The sequence below is a fragment of the Rattus norvegicus genome, chromosome 15, assembly GCF_021556685.1.
Source record: "Rattus norvegicus strain SHRSP/BbbUtx chromosome 15, alternate assembly SHRSP_T2T, whole genome shotgun sequence".
In the NCBI taxonomy this organism is placed as follows: domain Eukaryota; kingdom Metazoa; phylum Chordata; class Mammalia; order Rodentia; family Muridae; genus Rattus; species Rattus norvegicus.
In genome coordinates this window covers 81,475,319-81,494,095 of record NC_141548.1, presented here as the reverse complement: position 1 = coordinate 81,494,095, position 18,777 = coordinate 81,475,319, and the positions used below count along the sequence as shown (strand labels likewise).

At 37.4% G+C, this 18,777-nt stretch overlaps 2 protein-coding genes and 1 pseudogene across 4 annotated transcripts in view; 2 read left to right on the top strand and 1 right to left on the bottom strand.

Annotated features, from left to right (window-relative positions):
• The window catches only part of Dis3 (DIS3 exosome endoribonuclease and 3'-5' exoribonuclease), a 29,924-nt gene that overhangs the window by 3,807 nt on the left and 7,340 nt on the right, over positions 1–18,777 (top strand). For both annotated transcript variants that reach the window (XM_087585836.1, NM_001127483.1), the window contains 12 exons: positions 1,491–1,658; positions 7,427–7,591; positions 8,775–8,888; positions 9,077–9,214; positions 9,940–10,086; positions 10,965–11,081; positions 11,321–11,422; positions 12,633–12,697; positions 12,785–12,869; positions 14,590–14,717; positions 17,068–17,154; positions 18,542–18,698. In XM_087585836.1, the coding sequence (XP_087441962.1) occupies positions 1,491–1,658; positions 7,427–7,591; positions 8,775–8,888; positions 9,077–9,214; positions 9,940–10,086; positions 10,965–11,081; positions 11,321–11,422; positions 12,633–12,697; positions 12,785–12,869; positions 14,590–14,717; positions 17,068–17,154; positions 18,542–18,698 (1,473 nt within the window). The remainder of the gene's footprint in view (positions 1–1,490; positions 1,659–7,426; positions 7,592–8,774; positions 8,889–9,076; positions 9,215–9,939; positions 10,087–10,964; positions 11,082–11,320; positions 11,423–12,632; positions 12,698–12,784; positions 12,870–14,589; positions 14,718–17,067; positions 17,155–18,541; positions 18,699–18,777) is intronic.
• The window catches only part of Bora (bora, aurora kinase A activator), a 40,227-nt gene continuing 31,932 nt past the window's right edge, over positions 10,483–18,777 (bottom strand). For both annotated transcript variants that reach the window (XM_087585834.1, XM_087585835.1), the window contains exon 12: positions 10,483–11,170. In XM_087585834.1, the coding sequence (XP_087441960.1) occupies positions 11,132–11,170 (39 nt within the window). In that variant the 3' untranslated portion in view covers positions 10,483–11,131. The remainder of the gene's footprint in view (positions 11,171–18,777) is intronic.
• LOC148001094 (transcription factor Spi-C pseudogene) lies at positions 15,549–16,328 on the top strand (annotated as a pseudogene).

The window sequence follows — 18,777 nt, the reverse complement described above, 5'->3', positions numbered from 1 at the left end:
TAAACAAGATAATTGTGATTTGCTAGTTGAACTGTCATTGCTGAATTAATTGACTTCTTAAAATTGCACTTGACACATAGCATCCCTGTGTGTTGAATTAAAAACAAATGAATTCATGGTTCATTTGTGAATAATTTAGTAGTTTGATAAAGAGTAGCCAACCATGCATACAACATTGAAGCCTGAAAGAGGGGGAAGGGAGTCATAAGGAAATACTTAATATTACAGGGCGGGTCTTATTATGGGAAGCTAGAATTCATTCTGTTGGTCTGTAAGTTTTCAGTTTTAGTAATGACCTAAGTAAAGGTCTACTATGAAGTAAGACAATAGGATTGAGCTCTCTATGTTAAATGTCAGACTAACAGAAATAAAGGGTATATAAGAGTGAGTTGGAGAGCAGAGAGCTGTGATCATAAGGCAATTTATTCATAAGACTGTTCTAATGGCAGCATAAGATACCATACTGTATCAGTGCAAAGATTGGAGGCTGAGAGAGAAGTACAGAGTTACATAACAGAGAGTTTGAGAAAGACCACAGGAGAAATCAAACTGATTTACTTAAACACACACACACACACACACACACACACACACACACACACTTAGTAATAACTATACCATTATTAGAGAGGTGAATGAAGTATAATCGGAAGCATTCATAAAATTCTCGTCTTGTTGTTTGGCCTGTAGCTATGGTAAATGTAGATGACTATTGATCATAAGAACTCACAGACAAAAACTATGCAGACCCAGTTAATCAAACCCAAACCCAAAGTCTCAGTGAACTTCTGTGCACTTTTTTTTGTTTTGGTTTTTGACACAAGGTTTATCTCTGTGGCCATGGCTGTCCTGGAAGTTGCTCTGTAGGTCAGGCTGGCCTCAAAATCGAAGAGAAGATCCTACTGCCTCTGCCTCCTGAGTACTGAGATTGAAGCCATGTGCCAGCACCATTCTTACAAATACATTTTGAAGCATTTATCTACCACTACCAAAAAATAAATAAACATGACTCAAGTGATAGGAGTGTTTCTTACCTGATTACAGTGACAGCTGTTGTTACAGAAGTAGTTATCTATCTAATATGACATGATACATGTATCTTTAAACAGTTTTTCTTCCGTCCTGTTTGTCTTTAACTAACTACTTTACAAAACTAAAAGAATGCTCTCTTTTCTAAGCTATAAGCCAGACTGGCCTTTTGGAATATATATTTTGGCGTACTCTAATAACTAGTTACTAGTTAAATGTAATTTAAATATAAAATCCATTATGCACATTTCAACAGTTCAAGAGAATTCGTGCTTAATGACGACCGTGTTGAACATTAGTAAAAAGATACCACTTTCTTTACAGTAATTTTAGATAGCAGTAGCCTGGAAAACTGCTCTGTTTAAATTCAATTGTATATGTTATAATGTAGATTTTTAAGTTGTATGATACTTGTAGAAACAGTGTCTTATATAAACAGACTTGATTTGCTTATTTCATAGAATGAAATAGAAAGTGGGAAAATAATATTTTCAGAGCATCTTCCTTTAAGCAAGCTCCAACAAGGCATAAAATCTGGTTCATACCTTCAAGGAACATTCAGAGCTAGCAGGGAAAATTACTTAGAAGCTACAGTGTGGATTCATGGAGACAAAGAAGATGAAAAAGAGGTAAGTATGTAAATAAATGCCTTTTGAAATTTTTAAAAAATTATATTGTTGTGTATAACTGTAAGCTTTTCTACCCTGTCTCTTTGTTCCCAGAAATAGCAGCTCTAAGAGTAATTATTTATTAATAAATTCATATGCCATAACCTTTTCTTATTCTCTGATGACCTTGTAACTTATCCTATTTAGATTATTCTATGGCTTCCACATGGTTAGTTACCTCTCCTCAGGTTTATGAGACTGTTTTCTCCAGAGTCGGGTGAATCTCCCACGTGTCCCACTCTGTCCCAAAATCCTCTTTCTCTGTTTTGGAACTTCCATTTCCCTATTTCCTGTCTAAGCTAATAGACCAACAGCATTATTGACATGTGACAGATACATCTGCATATTGCACAAGAGAGTCTCTACATCTCCTCTTGTAGTTCAATGAAAGGCCTTTTCTTTATAGTAATAAACTGTATGCAATAATGAACCATATACAATAATAACAATTATGAAAACTGTCAGATGAGATTGTATTCCCAATGCTAGTCCATTTGTATTTGATAACTTTTGAAGAAAGATCTAAAACAGTCCTAAACAATTGAAGCTTAATTATAAGACTAGCTAGTCTTCAACCCTGTCAGAGCCCTGTGAAGGAATAAATGTTACCTGAGTACAGGAAGTACAGGCAGTCAGCTTCCAAAACTGTAGAAATAATAGAGAAAGCTGGCTGCCTGGCTTGGTCACTGAATTTTTCTGTAACGTTGGAGCATTGATCTTGAGCCTTCTGACCCAGAATATCTGATGGCCTTTTTGTGAAGCGGGAATAGAAAGGACTGTGTACCCTGCCTTGGCAAAGCTCAGCAGTTGACTTCCCTGTTCTCATCGGTCCAGTTTGGACAGTGTTCTGTCAGCATTGAAGCATGGACTATATCTGAATTGCCTGTTTCTAACTATTTACTATCTGTTCAACTTCGAAAACCTCTTACTAGAATTAACTAGAATAGTATCTAATATGGCCACGAGTTTGTCTAACTACTAACTTGCATTTCTTAATCCTTAGCAGTTTGTAATAGCAGATTTCAAAAGGACTAGAACTTAACATTACAGTTATAAGAGTTACATAGGAACAATATCTAAAGCAAGAATTGGAGCCTGTACATAGTGTGTTGTAACAAGATGTAATCTTTTTTCGGAGCTGGGGACCGAACCCAGGGCCTTGCGCTTGCTAGGCAAGCGCTCTACCACTGAGCTAAATCCCCAACTCCAACAAGATGTAATCTTAATTTTGTATCAGTGTACAAAATGTATACCAAATGTAAAAATACTTGGCTGGTTGCTGTTCTTTGGCCTAAGAATAGATTCAATAATCTACCCTTTTATCCTGTTATTCCTATATACCTCCCTTTTTTCTTTTCATCCCTTCTATCCCTCTTCCCCTTACCATTAGCTAAAGAAGGACAGAGGAAAGAAAAGAGAGAAATCCCTGAGTCTAACCTCTCCTCTCTTGTTTTCTTCCTGCCCGTGACGTAACCCACATGCCCGTAAACAGCAAACATCTGTCATTCACCCCACCTTTTGTGAATGGGATGTCGCTCTCTTAAAATTACTTCTTGCTGATTTGGGGCATTGTTTCCCTTTGGGAGCCCCTCCAAAAAATTGGTACATTGGTCAGTCTTAAAAAAACTAGCTGTGGGGTTGGGGATTTAGCTCAGTGGTAGAGCGCTTGCCTAGGAAGCTCAAGGCCCTGGGTTCGGTCCCCAGCTCCGAAAAAAAGAACCAAAAAAAAAAAAAAAAAAAAAAAACTAGCTGTAGCATTTGATGTCCACTTTCTGATGTCCTGACAACAACAGTCGTAGTGATGTTGGGCCAACTTTCATTGAAGCTGTCCTGGATGCAGAAGGTTAAGGGAACAGTATTGAGGCAGTCTGAGGTAGGATCAGGCAGGATGCTGGAGTAAATATCCCTCAGCGTCTCAGCATCCCTGAGAGTGAATCTTGTCAGGGCTACCTTGACTTCATTGGTGTAAACATAAACAAGTAATACACGTTTCTGTAATAACATATGCGTGGACTGTGCAATGTGCACAATTCAGTTAACAAAGACTCCTGGCTCTCTGTTTGAGATGGTAAGGCCCCCTGTCTTTCTCTATACGTTAGTTTGGATTGTATAACCAACTCATAATAAAATTTTTATCCATGCCATTTAAAAGGGTGGGATGTTAAGTCTTGAGAATTCTGTAGCCAATAAGATTTATTGACCATGCATAGCTGAAGTTCTAGTTGGAAACAGTTTCATCTCTCAACCAGTTTCAGAGCTGTGCCACGTGAAGGGATCAGCATGTACTTTACCTGTTTTGTTCTTCTTGATTTCGTTTTTTGTCTGTCATCAGGATCTTCAGGGGTTCTTCCCCTGCCAAATCTTATTTTATCAATTTGAATGGAATCAACAGTGTTTTCTCTCCTGTTGAAACAAAGGCAAAATCTCCTCCCCAATGCAACTGTGGTATATACTTGTGTATCACTTGTATATGTTTATGTTGACACCAACTCATTTCCTGATTTGCATTCTGAGGTTATCACATATTTATGCTGATCTAATTCAGTCCTTTCAAAATCTAGTGCTTTTTGGCAACTGTGCTATCTGTCTCATTAATATTTAAAAACTTTAAAGTCAATAAAGCATTATTGAATTCATCTTTGGGAGATTCCATGTCCCCCTTCTGTTTTATGAGCTTGTCTCCAAAGTCCTGTTAGATCTCCACAATGATTTCACCTGTGGGATTGTACAATATATCCATAACATTTCTTATGTCATAATGTCTAAAAGAGTGTTGTATTATAATGCTAACCTGTGCTTGAGCATCGTCTGCTTTAATCTGCAAAGGCATCTCCAAGATAGCCACGGTCTCTAATAAATGTGCAATCTGAGAATCATCCCTTAGAACTTATGACAGAGCCCATCAGATGCTGACTAGGTGTCAACTGGATGGTGTATTAACATGTGTATATATTCTCCACACTGTACAAAACGAAACATGAGCTATTGTATGACACTGCTCTACAGTAGCAGAGTTTGGATGTTTAATTCAGCATGTTGTATCTCTGTGGGTTGGCATTTAAATTCCTCAAGCCTTTGAATTTTTCTCATCTGGAACTCCTTTTCTACTATTGGTTCAGATCCTCTTAAGCTCTTCTCTATGGCTTGTCACCTAGCATTCCATCTTTCAGGCCTTTCCTTAGTGAAGGGTTTTATTCTGGTCTGTCTTTTTTTTTTTTTGGTTCTTTTTTTCGGAGCTGGGGACCGAACCCAGGGCCTTGCGCTTCCTAGGCAAGCGCTCTACCACTGAGCTAAATCCCCAACCCCTATTCTGGTCTTTCTTAAAAAGGATATATAAAATTGTAATTTTCTTTTAGTCTCACCTTAAGGACTTAATTTTCTTATTTTTAAACTACTTATTTTTCTATAACTTATTAAACTACTTATTTTGTCTGTAACCAGATTCTTTCTCTTTCTTTAGTACCTAGGCATATTTTAGTACATATTGTACCTGTTCAGAAGGTTTTCTCAATTTGGGACTGGCTTTCATTGGCTTCAGCCATTCTCTGGTGGTGTGCAGGCCAAGCCTTAAAGGCCCGAACCTCCCAGACAGAGAGGGACAGTCTCACCACTCTGAGCCACATGCCGGCTTCTCCGAGGTGTCTGCCAACCTCTGCTGCAGTGACTGGCCCAGGAAACTGGGGTCTCCCCCCAGAGTGTTTGGACTTGCTGGAGAGTTTGCTGTGCGGCTCTGGCATGAGTCTACTAAGCCAGCTATTAACAGGCCCTGTTTAAGTACTAGGCAGCCCACCAGCCTTGTTGGACCATAGGGGCTCTAAAGGAGCTACGCTAGGCCTCTCTGTGGTTTCCCATCCTGAACTGGCTAGGAAACCTCTTTCTACCCAGGACTTCTCAGTCTCTGTGCCCCACATTCAGTGTGCCATTCGTTACCGAGGGTCTTTTTACCCATCTACGTCTAGGTTCTTTGAAACAACCACTCTGAGACTTAATTTGAATAAATGCCTAGGCCTAAAACTTTGGCTTGTTCCCACTAGTTTGTAACTTAATTAACTTGGTTATTCTATTCTGTGTGCTGCCCCATGGTTGGTTATCTTGCCTCGATTTCATACATCTGTCTTCATCAGTGTTTTAGAGTGAATCTCTCTTCTCCACCTGACTTTATCCCAGAATCCTTTCTATGCTGGAACTTCCACCCCCCTGTTTCCTGCCTAAGCTGATAGGCCAGCAGCATTTTATTGACAGGTGATTCTTTCATACATTGCATAAGATATTCTTTACTGTGTGTACATGTGCATGTACATGCTTGTACATAATGTGTAGATGCCAAAAAACAGTTCGTATTGTAGTTTTGTTCTCTTTCCAAAGAGCAGGTCACAGGAATTGAACTAGTCCAAGCCAAGATTTACTACTGAGCCATCTTATGGCCCCTCTGAAAATTCTTTAGACACTAAAATACCTTGAACTGATTAAAATTTTTGTTTGAGAATTTAAGTTTGCTCTACATTTTATTTTATTTTATGTTTTGATCTTTTAAAAAACAGGGTTTCTCTATGCAGACCTGGCTGTCCTGGAGCTCCCTTTGTAGACCAGGCTGGCTTTGAACTCACAAAAATTTGTCTGCCTCTGCCTTCCTAATGCTGGGATAAAGATATTTGTTACTGTTGCCTGGCTTTCACTTTTATTTTTAGTTCATGTGTGTACATGTGGGTGTAGAGAACAGAGGACAGCCTCAGTTGATAGCCTTAGAAGTGTGGCCTCTTTCCTTTTGACTTACGGGTTACCAGTTAGGCTAGACTGTTTGTCCAGTTAGCTCCAGAGATGCTGCTGTCTCTACCTGCTTAGGACTGAATGGCAGGCGGGGACCACCATACCCAGAATTGTATGTGGTCTGTGGGCTTAAATTCAGATCTGCATGCTTGCAGGTAACACATTATGACACAGCCACTTTTCAGGCTTACCTGCTGTTTCTATTGGTCAGAAAGGAATAATCACTCGTATAGTAATGACTTTTCATGAGACCAATTGTTTCAGAAGTTTCTATTAACTCACTTTTAAATAGAACCATCAAATATCATAAACCGAGATATTTCTGTTTTATTTATCTACTTTCAATAAATACTATTAGCACAACAAAAAGAGTGCTTCAGAAACAATATGATCGCAGGTAGCAACCAGCCTTCTACTATTGATCAAGTTTGTCAAACTTTGGAGCATTTCAGCTAGTCTTCAGCCCAATCTATGAAAGTTGTGTTTTCATTTTTACCAACCAAGATGCTCAGATTTAATAGTTTGGTCTTCTCAACTGTTTATAGCCATTGTTTATGGTGGAGTCATAAACAAAACCCATATACTTCCTGAACTGTTTTTCTCAGTAAAATTTAAAAATTAAGATTATGTAATGAAGAGTAGTATTTTTAATTTTGGAATGGCTAATGTGTATATATGATGTAGAGAGTGAATTGGGAGTATGGAGAAATAAAGGACATCTTTCAGAAGTCATTTCTCTCCTTCCACCATGGGCTCAGAGATGAAATTCAGATCAACGAAGTTTGTTTAGCATTCACATTTATACAGCAAGCCCAACTCAGATGATTATTTTAAAATAGAAGGAAAAAACGTAGAGAAAGAGATATTATATACAATAGTTAGACTATAGCCTTCTATTAGATAACTTTCATTATTTTCATTAAATCTATATGTCAACGCATGCCATTTATTGTTTTACACAGATACTTATACAAGGACTTAAACATCTAAACAGAGCTATTCATGAAGATATTGTGGCTGTGGAACTATTGCCCAAGAGTCAGTGGGTGGCACCATCTTCTGTGGTTTTACATGATGAAGGTCAAAATGAAGATGATGTGGAGAAAGATGAGGAGAGAGAACTCCTGGTATGAGAGAAAGCAAGTCTTGGTTTTGTCTTGTATTGTTCAGCATGCCATTTTTAAATATGTATTGAATAGAACCACTGTTCTGGATTTTTTAAAGTTTTATTCATTTTTATATGTATGTGTATCTGCAACATGTGTGTGCATTGCCTGCAGAAGCCAGAAAAGACCATCAGGTCTCCTAGAATTGGAATTACTGACATTTGTGAGCAGCCAATACCCTTAACTACTGAGCCATCTCTCCCAAGTTCTGTACTTTTAATTTTATTACAAGTTATGTACATAGTTGATTTCTGTTCTAACTACAAAAACTTTTGCTCTTTTAATGACATTTTACTAAAGTGAGTTTAAGTATTTAAAACTCTGAATCAAATGGAAGTCTGTTACATTATGCATATATCCAAATTAATAATAAGTAATAGAAATGTAGAATTTTCTGAACATTTTTTGCAAATATATTTCTGGATCTTTGTATTTAGACATGCCTAATTATCCTGTTTCTACTAATATATTTATTGGGAAGAATGAGTTATTTCTTGTGTGTTGTTTAGTCTTCCATTGGTTGAGGATAGCACAGATGTAGCCTGTGTAGCTGTTGCTTTCATTAGTTCCAGTCAGTTTCCTGAAGTCTGACTCTAACATTATTCTTGCAAATACAAGCCGCGGGAATTGTTAGAGGTCTGATATTATAGGGGCTATTTTTAGTGGTTAACATTTTTAATTTGACTTTTTAACTTGAGATAAGATAGAACTGATAAAGATATATTTAGTTTGTAATGGATTACATATAACATAACATTCTCCATAATAACTACATAGTTAACTAATTATTAACTACATATATCTATTAGTGTAAAGTGGTACTAAATCTTAGTCTCATAATTTCTAGACAGTGTTTTGTTAGTAAATCCTCCCATTGAATTTGAAAACACTGAGTTCTGGCCCATTCATTCAGCTATGAACATCTTGACGCCAATTATGAAGGGCTGTATTATCATGAAACAGTTAGCATTGTTCAGTCGGTATGCTTGTGTCTAGAACTTTGGAGCATAAAGGTTCTGAATTTCATGTCATCATTTGCTACCTGAATGTATTAGTGTCGATATGCATGTCCTAATTTGGAAGAAAAATGACTTCATTTTACATAGAAGAAATATAACTGAAGATTTTTATTTTTATATTTCAGCTTAAGACTGCTGTAAGTGAAAAAATGTTGAGGCCTACAGGTAGAGTTGTGGGGATAATAAAGAGGAATTGGAGACCGTACTGTGGCATGCTTTCCAAGTCTGATATTAAGGAGGTAAGTAAAGCACTTGCTATCATTATGGAAAAATGATAATCACTGACTTTGCCCCTTTTCCAGATCTGGTGTGAATATAAATTGGTTTCCCTAAGCTAGGGATGTAACTCAATGTATAGCATTGCTAGGACCTATGATTGATCCCAGGACCGTAATTTTTTTTTTTTTTTTTTTTTAATTTTCTCTAGTCAAGAAGACATCTCTTTACACCTGCTGATAAGAGAATTCCACGAATTCGGATAGAAACCAGACAGGCTTCTGCATTAGAAGGACGGAGAATTATTGTCGCTATTGATGGTTGGCCCAGAAATTCTAGATATCCAAATGTAAACTTAAAATACTAATTTTATTGTGTATTTAATTAAAAATCTTGTAACTAATATTGTTGATTTTTAGTGATAATATGGTACTTAAACATACATAAATATTTCATGATTACCTAGTCGTAGCATAGATAAATTTTATCTAATTTCAGTATAAGTCATGTGGCTACTTTTATTCAAATTGGCAAAAAACCTTTACTGACAAACTTTATGGAAGATAATGTGGGTCAAATAAATTTAAATCAAATTTTGAAGCTATTGCTTTTAAAGTGTAGTTTACATTGAATGTTAACAAGAACTAAATGTATGCATTATGCTCTAAGAATCGGGCCCTTTTGTTATTTTCACTTAAGATTTTTGATTTACTAAAGGGCTTTTTGCTTGTTTGTTTGTTTGTTTTGTATAATGTGTATAGCATTGTGCCTTCACATATGTCTGTCTGTATACCACAGTATATGCTTGGCGTCCAGGGAGGCCAGCAGGGGCTGTCAGCCCTGGAGTGCAGTAACAGATCATTGTGAGCCATCACATGGGTGCTGGGGCGGGAACCTGGGACCTCTGCAAGAGCAACCGTGATCTTAACTACTCCACCCCCAAAGGCTTGTTCTTAATGTGTTGTTAGGGAAACTGTAGAAACGCTGAGGTGATACATAAGGGATGGAAGATTCAGTACAGTAAAGTAGGGATTCGTTAAAGTGTGCCTTTCTGATACTACCTTTTGATTTCAGGGACACTTTGTAAAAAATTTAGGTGATGTTGGAGAGAAAGAGACGGAAACGGAAGTTTTGCTGCTTGAGCATGACGTTCCTCATCAGCCCTTTTCCCAGGCTGTTCTTAGCTTCCTGCCGAAGATGCCCTGGAGCATTACTGAGGAGGTTAGTTAAAGTAATTCCTAGTGACTTTACAGATGGTGTTATGTTACCCTAGAGTTTCTGTGTCTTTGTTGTTTGTATTGATGACTGACCTAGAGCCTGTGTGCACGTGTCAAGCACTGACACTGGAGTAAAGCCTTAGCCCTGGTTTACATTTTTGGTTTTCATTTTCAGTTGGGTTTTACTAAGTTACCCAGTCTGCCCTAGATCTTTGTCCTGCCTTAGACTCCTGAGCATCTAGGAACCTGACCATGATATAGTTTAATTTCCATATATGTTTTAAAATAATGTAGAAACCATGCCTCCACATTTAGTTAATCACAACATTGTTAGTGTTTACTGTTCTAAAGGTAGTAGAACATTGGAGAATGGAGCCTAAAAATGAGGCAGACTAAAGACTTACGCAAAAGCCACTTTATTCAGAGCATCAGACAGCTTACACTCTGAGGGTTAAATACGGGCAAACGAGTAAGGTATGCAGTTAAGTGGATGAGCCACATGTGTCAAAAACATGTTTTTCCAAAGAGGCATATAAGTAGCCAGCTGTGGTGAGTAATGTAAACTCACTCCTATCTTGTACAGTGGGAGGAGCATGGAAGCATGGCCAAGAACAGTTTCGTGTTTCTAAAGGAAGGAGGCCACCGAGCTCTTGTTTTCCTGGAGTTTTCTCATCAGCTCTCAGAATTCTCAGATAACTCCTCTTTTAGGTGTTACACAAATCATTTGCTTTTATCACTCCAGGCTGTGGAATTAGTAGCGTAGAACAAGTTTGTCTGTAACATGGAAAGCTAACATGTTTATGGATTCCCAGAGAGCTGTGTTGCTACTGTATCCTCCAGGTTGTCTGTTCTTGCTTTTCTTTGTAACATGGTATTTTCTAGGACATGAAAAACCGAGAAGATCTGAGACATCTGTGTGTTTGCAGTGTGGATCCTCCAGGATGTACTGACATAGATGATGCCCTGCACTGCAGAGAACTCAGCAATGGAAACTTGGAGGTATCAATATTGTCTCGACGCTCTTGGCTAATGTGATTCAGTTCTAGAGTTCATTGTTTTTTGATCCAGGACAGACTATAAAAGTATAGCTGTAAAAACCAATAGTTATATAGTCAGAGTTGAATTAGTAGCCATGACCAAGTCCATTTTCAGTTTAGCTACATTTCTTCTGATCTAAATCCCATTGTAAGTTACTATTAATTATACAGAGTGACATCTTTTCATTTTATCTCTTTAAGGTTGGTGTTCATATTGCGGATGTTAGCCATTTTATCAGGCCAGGAAATGCATTGGATCAAGAATCAGCAAGAAGAGGAACAACTGTTTATCTTTGTGAAAAGGTAAATGTATTAACTTTCAAATCTTATAATGATCACTTTGCATTTTGGATTGGTTTGATTTTCCAGGAACTTTTGGTTTCATGAGCAATCACAGTCTAAAATAAATACATGATATATTTATCTAAAAGAAATGCATGGGCGAAGGTGTCTTAAGTCACAGAGAATATTGCATTTCCTGGCCTGAAGCAGTGGCTCAGTTGGTAAAGTGCCTGCCACCCAAGCCTGAGTTCAGTTCCCGACAGCCAAATAGAAACTGGACCACATCTGTAATCCTAGCACTGCTGGGTACAAAGAGGTGAATCCCGGAAAGTCAGTGACCAGCATAGAAATTGTTGAAGTCCAGGTTCAGTGAGACTCTGTCTCAAAAAAAATTCATCGGAATGTGATCAAGGAATGCCTGATGTTAACCTCAGGCCTCTACATACATGAACTTGTACATATGCCACACTCAAACACAAAACAAAAATTGTAATTTGCTATCTAGTGATCCAAACAACATTTAAATGCAGCTGACTCAAGTTATATTACGTATGATTTTGGGGGCTGGGTGGCACTGAGGAGCTATCCCAGAAGTTAAAAGTTATAAGCACTGGCTGCTTTTCCAGATGACTTGGGATCAATTCCTACCATGCACATGATGGCTTATAACAGTCTGTACCTCCATTTCCAGGGGATCCAGTGGTCCTCCTTAGGTGACAGGCATACACATGTTGTGTTTGTGCATATATATATATATATCATGTATATATACACATAAAATTAAAAATCCTTTACTGTTTCCATGAATTTATATAGACTGGATGATGAGATGGGAAGAGGGGAAGGGTAATCTTTTATAAACTCATGTTCAAAGTATAGTGTAAAGCTCAAACGTTTATTTTTTTCCTTGTAAACACTGTAGTTTTGGTTTAGCAGTAGGAAAATCTCAGTAAGGGTTTTTGAGTTACCAGGTACCAACTTATAAGGACCAGAAATTTCAGATTTTGACAGGACAAGTAGGGGGACTGAAACCTCAATCCACTGGCACGAATGTCACTTACTGCCTTCTGTGACAATTTTGTGTCTTTTCCTACAGCTGTATCGTGTTCTTAATTCTCTAGTCACACTGAGCAGAACAGACCCTGTCCCTTTCTGCTGTACTCATGCTGCTTGCAGGTGGTAGTTAACTCTGACTGACTGAGTAACTGAGGCTGCTTGTCTTCTCTTGCAGAGGATTGACATGGTCCCAGAGCTGCTCAGCTCCAACCTCTGTTCCTTAAGATCCAACGTGGACAGGTACTTCTGCATTGTTTTTGATAAGAGTGACATGTTAATTATATTAATTGATTTCCATAAACCAATACCATCTCTTTTTCTCTGAAGGTTGGCATTTTCCTGTATTTGGGAAATGAATCATAATGCTGAAATATTAAAAACGAGATTTACCAAAAGTGTCATTAATTCAAAGGTTAGTGTTATGATTCATTTTTGACATTTCAGATTTTTTGTGCTCTTAAAAATTTCTTAGATACTTTTGAAAAGGTTAGATTCTATAAAATTAAAATTTCCAGTGTTAATAGTAGTCCCTAGTCTGTTTCAGAATTTAAAATTTGCCTAATTATTGATGTTATCCAGATGTTACTTTATGTAGTAATTGTCCTAAATTTAGGAACTTAGAACCTATACACCTCAACTAAACGGTTTTTATGCTGTAACTCATTAATCATAGAAATTGAGATTATTGTAATTAAAAATATTAGTGTTTGAAAACTTAGCATGTGCATCATGGATACCATAAATTATAGTTAGATTCCAATAGAACTAACCTGAAATTATATTCAACAGAATAGAGCGAGATTTTTCTTATTTTTGTACCTCTCCCTATATTCTCTTACAGCCATCCTCCTCTTGTGTTAAATAGTTTTCCAATGTATGCCAGATGCTTTTCTTGTAATGATGTTTTCAGACAGTTTTTTAGTTCTAAGTTAGTATCACTATTAATGAGCAAATAATGATGTGGGAATGATTTTGACCTTTATAGATACACATTTTTAGAGTATTTTGAGGCAATAATCTTCTGAACAATAATTTTTTTGTTTTATTGAGACAGAGTTTGGATGTCTGTAGCTAACTCTTATCTGCCTGCCCCTCCCTCCCGTGTACTGGGATTAAAGGCATGTGTTACCACCACCCTGGTGACATAGTTTTAACAAATTTATATGGATTAAAATTATGAACATGTTAAACCCTTTTCTGTAAAAAGAATTCTTAGTCCTTATAGATAAAGGTACTCTGAGAAACTTGACTCAGCCTGTAATAAGTTACTCCATTATGTGGTTTGTGGTTTTTAATTATAAAGCTACTTTTATCTTTAATGTCTTTCCACCTGGACAGAAATAGGAGCAGAGGCAGCTATTTCCATATTTGGATTATCTATTACTAGAGATTGCTTTGAATTTTTACCATTTTTACTCTATTTTGGGTAGTGTCCTTTAAAACACTTGTAGACTCTTCCTATTTGCCAGAGAGTAGGGGAGTAATAATCCTTTGGAAAGGATTTTAGGGGACAGTCAGAACCTGCCTTGTGTTTTATTCTAGTAGTACCTAAAAATATACTGATTTAAACAAGGAAGGATTAAGAAAACTGCCATTTTCCTTTATTTTAATGGGAATTGCTCAGGTTACATGATTGCCTGAGTGAAGTAAACTAGAAGTTGTAGGTGTAAATCTAAGTATTGCTGTAGATCTCTCTTGTTACTTATTTTGGGCTTCCTGAAAGCGTGGATATTTGTATAGTGGAAATATGAGATAAAATAATACAGTTTAGAAGTAGGGAGTATAGAAACTCGCTGAGCAAGCCTGAATAGGCAAGGTAGGATTTCCAGGACTCACTTCCATTGTGGTATACATCTCTGCAATCCCAGTGTGCTCCTGTAAGGACTTAGAAGGCAGAGACCGGAACCACCACTGGACCAGCTCTCCTGGCTTACTAAGCAGTGAACAAGAGAGACCCTGTCTCAAACCAGGAAAGGGGAGAAACATTACCTCTGACCACCATGTGTGCATGGTGGTATGTATGACCTAGTACTAACATGAATACACAAGCATGCACACACAAACTATGGGTCAAAGAGTAAAAGTGTTTTGTCTGTCATGAGAATTCTATTAACCTACGGTTTCTCTCATAGGCTTCTCTTACATATGCTGAAGCACAGATGAGAATTGATTCAGCCGCTATGAATGATGACATTACCACTAGTCTCCGTGGACTGAATAAACTAGCTAAAATTCTAAAAAGGGGAAGGATTGAAAAGGGGTATGTTCTAAAAATACCTGTTAATACATCTTTAATCGGTTACAGTGCTGAGATAGCATTTGCTTTCTTTAGTGTATTTTGTTAGAACTGTGGTTAATCAGCTGGTAGACTAGACTTACCAGATCTTTTTCATGGCCGTTTGCCTTACCGTAACAGGCAGGAGTGGCAGCTCAAACTTGTTGGAAAGAAGGCAGATAAAAGGAGCTGTAATTAGGTTTGCCACCACCAGTTACGAAAAAATGGTTTTGCTGGTGATTCAGATGCTGCTTCTGGACTAGTTCTACAGAATGCCAACATGAATTCCTGAATATTAATTAGCAAGTGAGCATTTTTACATACTCCTAGCCACAGATTATGCTAAGTAAGCAACCATGTGTGGCCATTGACTACCATATTTGAATAACCAAATATGAAATGAGTAACTCTTTACTGATTAGGTTTTTGCATGCAGACAGTTTTTAGCCAGAGTGAAGATGCTGTGTAAGCAATCTTGTCACTTAAGTATAAAGCTAACATACTCTCCATGATTCTCCAACCTTATTAAAATTATTTCCAGCCTAGTGACACATGCCTTTAATCCATTCACTCAGGCAGAGGCAAGTGATGTCTGATTTCTGTCTAGGCCAGCTGCTCTATAGAACTAGTCCCACTCTACCCAAAGCTAAAAGCGAGCCCGTCTCACAAAACTGAAAGAGCAAAGCCAGAAACCAGGCACTTGACGAAAGTAGCAGCACATCTGAAGACACCTTAGTGTGTGACCTTGTGACCTTTGCGAAGGAGAAGGTAGCCACAAAGATCCACACATAAATAACCCTTAGCACAGTATATTCTCAGACCTACAGCTCTACCTGGAATAGCCATCGGTCCCTGCGATGTTTCAATGGTGGTTGTTTCAGAAGTCTCCGTGTGGTTCCTTGTATGTCTTCTCTCACTAGCCTGTGTAAGCTGCTCTGGTCCTCTCCAACACTGCCCGTCACAGTACTTTTGTTTGCCATAGAAAGGGAATTATTGGCAGTTTGTCTGTTTTTAGCTGCTTTAAAAACAAAAGTAGTTGCTTTGGAAGGAAGCTTCCATCAATCCCTGCAGAACATAGCTGGAAGCCAGCTGGTACAAGCCCCCTTCTCCCAGAAAAAGGGAGGAAGAGGCAGGAGGACGCTTTGGCGATTTGAATACCTTTTCGAATCCCTGTGCAATTCGGAGATGGTGTCTTGTATTTAGTGGGTTGTCAAAGCCAAAGGGGTCTTTCAGTTTATATCAAAAAACAAAGAAAAATTCGTTGAACTTTGTGGGAAAATAAAAGGCAACCAGAAATCCATGACTTACCAGAAGATAGCCAAAGCCCTAAGGAATTATGCCAGAACTGGGGAGATCACAAAAATCTAGAGAAAGCTGACCTACCAGTTCAGCGAAGCTGTTCTCCAAAGCCTTGCTCCATCTCACCTCCTGGGGAAAGACCTCTTCTGCTCACAATATGACCAGCCTGATCAGGGCTATCTCATTTAAACCATTGGAATGCAAATTAGTACGCTCCTGCCAGTTACCAGAGATGACCCCAGCTTCTTGCCTTGCCAGTGTCAGAAAGCCCAAGCTTTAGAATTTTTTCCCAAAACAAATAACTTCTCCATTTTCTGATTCCATACCAATAAGGCAAAAACAGAGAGAGAACATAAACACACATGGACTTTGCTTGTCTGGATAACTTTTTAGGTACCGTTTACATATCGGTGTTGAAGGGAACCTAGATGTTTCAGAAGGGTGCTTACAATTCCTGCACATACTTTCTATTTGTGATCAGTAGGCTCTGTGTGCATGGATCAGGTATCCAAGAACATCCTGAAGCCAGAATGTCTCTTCAGAAAAATGGGGGGAGACACGCACAGTACCACTTGGTAATTTTAAATAGTTGAATTTGAAGCAACTGAAAAAAAAAAAGTGGTTGCATATTTCTTTTTTTTTTTTTTTTTTTAAAGATTTATTTATTTATTATATATAAGTACACTGTAGCTGTCTTCAGATACACCAGAAGAGGGCATCAGATCTCTTTACAGATGGTTGTGAGCCACCATGTGGTTGCTGGGAATTGAACTCATGACCTCTGGAAGAGCAGTCGGGTGCTCTTAACCGCTGAGCCATCTCTCCAGCCCAAGGTTGCATATTTCTTGTAGCTTAATAAAAACATGAGTTACGCTTTATATTAAAATCAAGCATGAAACTTTGTAGATGGTCATAAAATCTTCCTAAGAAAAACTCTTATATACTTCTATACTCGTTTTCTGTTTTAAAGGAGTTACTTGTAGAATCTTTTCTTTGCCCTTGGCTCCCCTGACTAATTTCTTTCATTTTTACTCAGGGCTTTGACACTCTCTTCTCCAGAAATTCGATTTCACATGGACAGTGAAACTCACGACCCAATTGACCTGCAGACCAAGGAGCTGAGGTATTGGACTGTTTACAGATAGATATTAAATATTACGTTTAAACGTAATGTCTACTGTAGATACTAAGATTTATGCCTAAAACAGTTGTTACAGTTACAATAGCTATGAAGTAAATATGGTCTTACTTTTTAGCTTTTCTCATATAAAGTTAAGATAGGATAGTAGAAAGAGTTCAGATTTGCCTTGATTTACTTTAAGGATTTGAGTCATAATAGTCATATAAAAGACTTCAGTGGTTAATTTCTTAAGTATGTAATAGAGTATACAGAGATGCGAAGGGGACCGTAGCTTTGCATCTGAAGGGATTGCTTAAGTTGCTGCTTTTTTTGAGAGAACCCAAGGGTGTTTCCCAGCATGCACACTCCCACACACACACTCACATGCACATAATTAAAAAAATAAGTCTTAAGAAAATGTAAAGTTTTTGAAGCTAAATTCTTAACTTTTTTTTCCATGTAAGAGAGGTTTATTGTGGGGGAAGTGTGAGGCAGGGCAAAGGGGCGACAGAGAGGAAGGGAGAAAAGAGCTAAATCCTTAACTTTGATTTTACTGCTGTTTATATAACTTAAAGACGTTGAAATCAGTCATTGGATTTTCCTCTATAGAAGGCTTCCTAATAGTTTAAAAGTTAATATAATTTAGAAATATTGTCAAGGAATGGTTTACTTTAATAATTAAAATATGATTGAAAATTAATCCTGTGTTTTCAGTGATTCTACAGAAAGGAAACATAGATATACTTTGCAGATCATTTATTAAACTAGCTTAGAACTTATAATAAAGTTGCATCAAATTGTTTTAAGAATTGAAAAGTTAAGCTGAATTGAAGTTTTGATGCTACCGTTAAAAATGATCTTTATGAAGAGAATGTTGCACATCTGTCTCTTAGAGATCAGTTGTGTCTGTTGTCTGCTAGTGTATTTATACATGCATTTACAATAGAATGCCCACCAGAGATAAGCATCCAAATTAGCTATTGAAAATATATTATTGATTTATTAGTAAAAATTGGGGGAGTTGAGATAATATGTGTGAACTACCTTTTAGTTCTCCCAGGAAAGTTTATTTTCATAGTTCTTTTTCTGTAAGAGGAAGTAAAGATGTTGGCTTTGTATTTATGCTAATAAAGTTAGTAGAGCTTCCACTTTTCCTTTGAGTATAGTTTGAAAAGATCCTAGCATAGGATTTTTTCAGGAGAGACAGAGTTAATAGACTGTTAGAAGCTGAGACATTAAAGAACCATAAGGCATTAATAATATAGGTGTTACATGTTAATGTTTTTACATTGGAAGTGTTTCCATTATCACTAGAAACGTTAGTTTGTGAATACATGTGATAACTATCTCAGCTTCTCTTTCCTTACTTAATGATGTTCCTGACTGACAGAGAAACAAATTCCATGGTGGAAGAATTTATGTTACTCGCTAATATTTCTGTTGCAAAAAAAATTCATGAAGAGTTTTCTGAACATGCTTTGCTTCGAAAACATCCAGCCCCACCTCCCTCCAATTATGAAGTTCTTGTTAAGGCCGCTAAGTCCAAGGTAAAGATTGAAAAGTAAGATGTATTTGTATTATAGTCTGTACATTATACTGAAAAAATTAATATTTGTGTTTTAATAA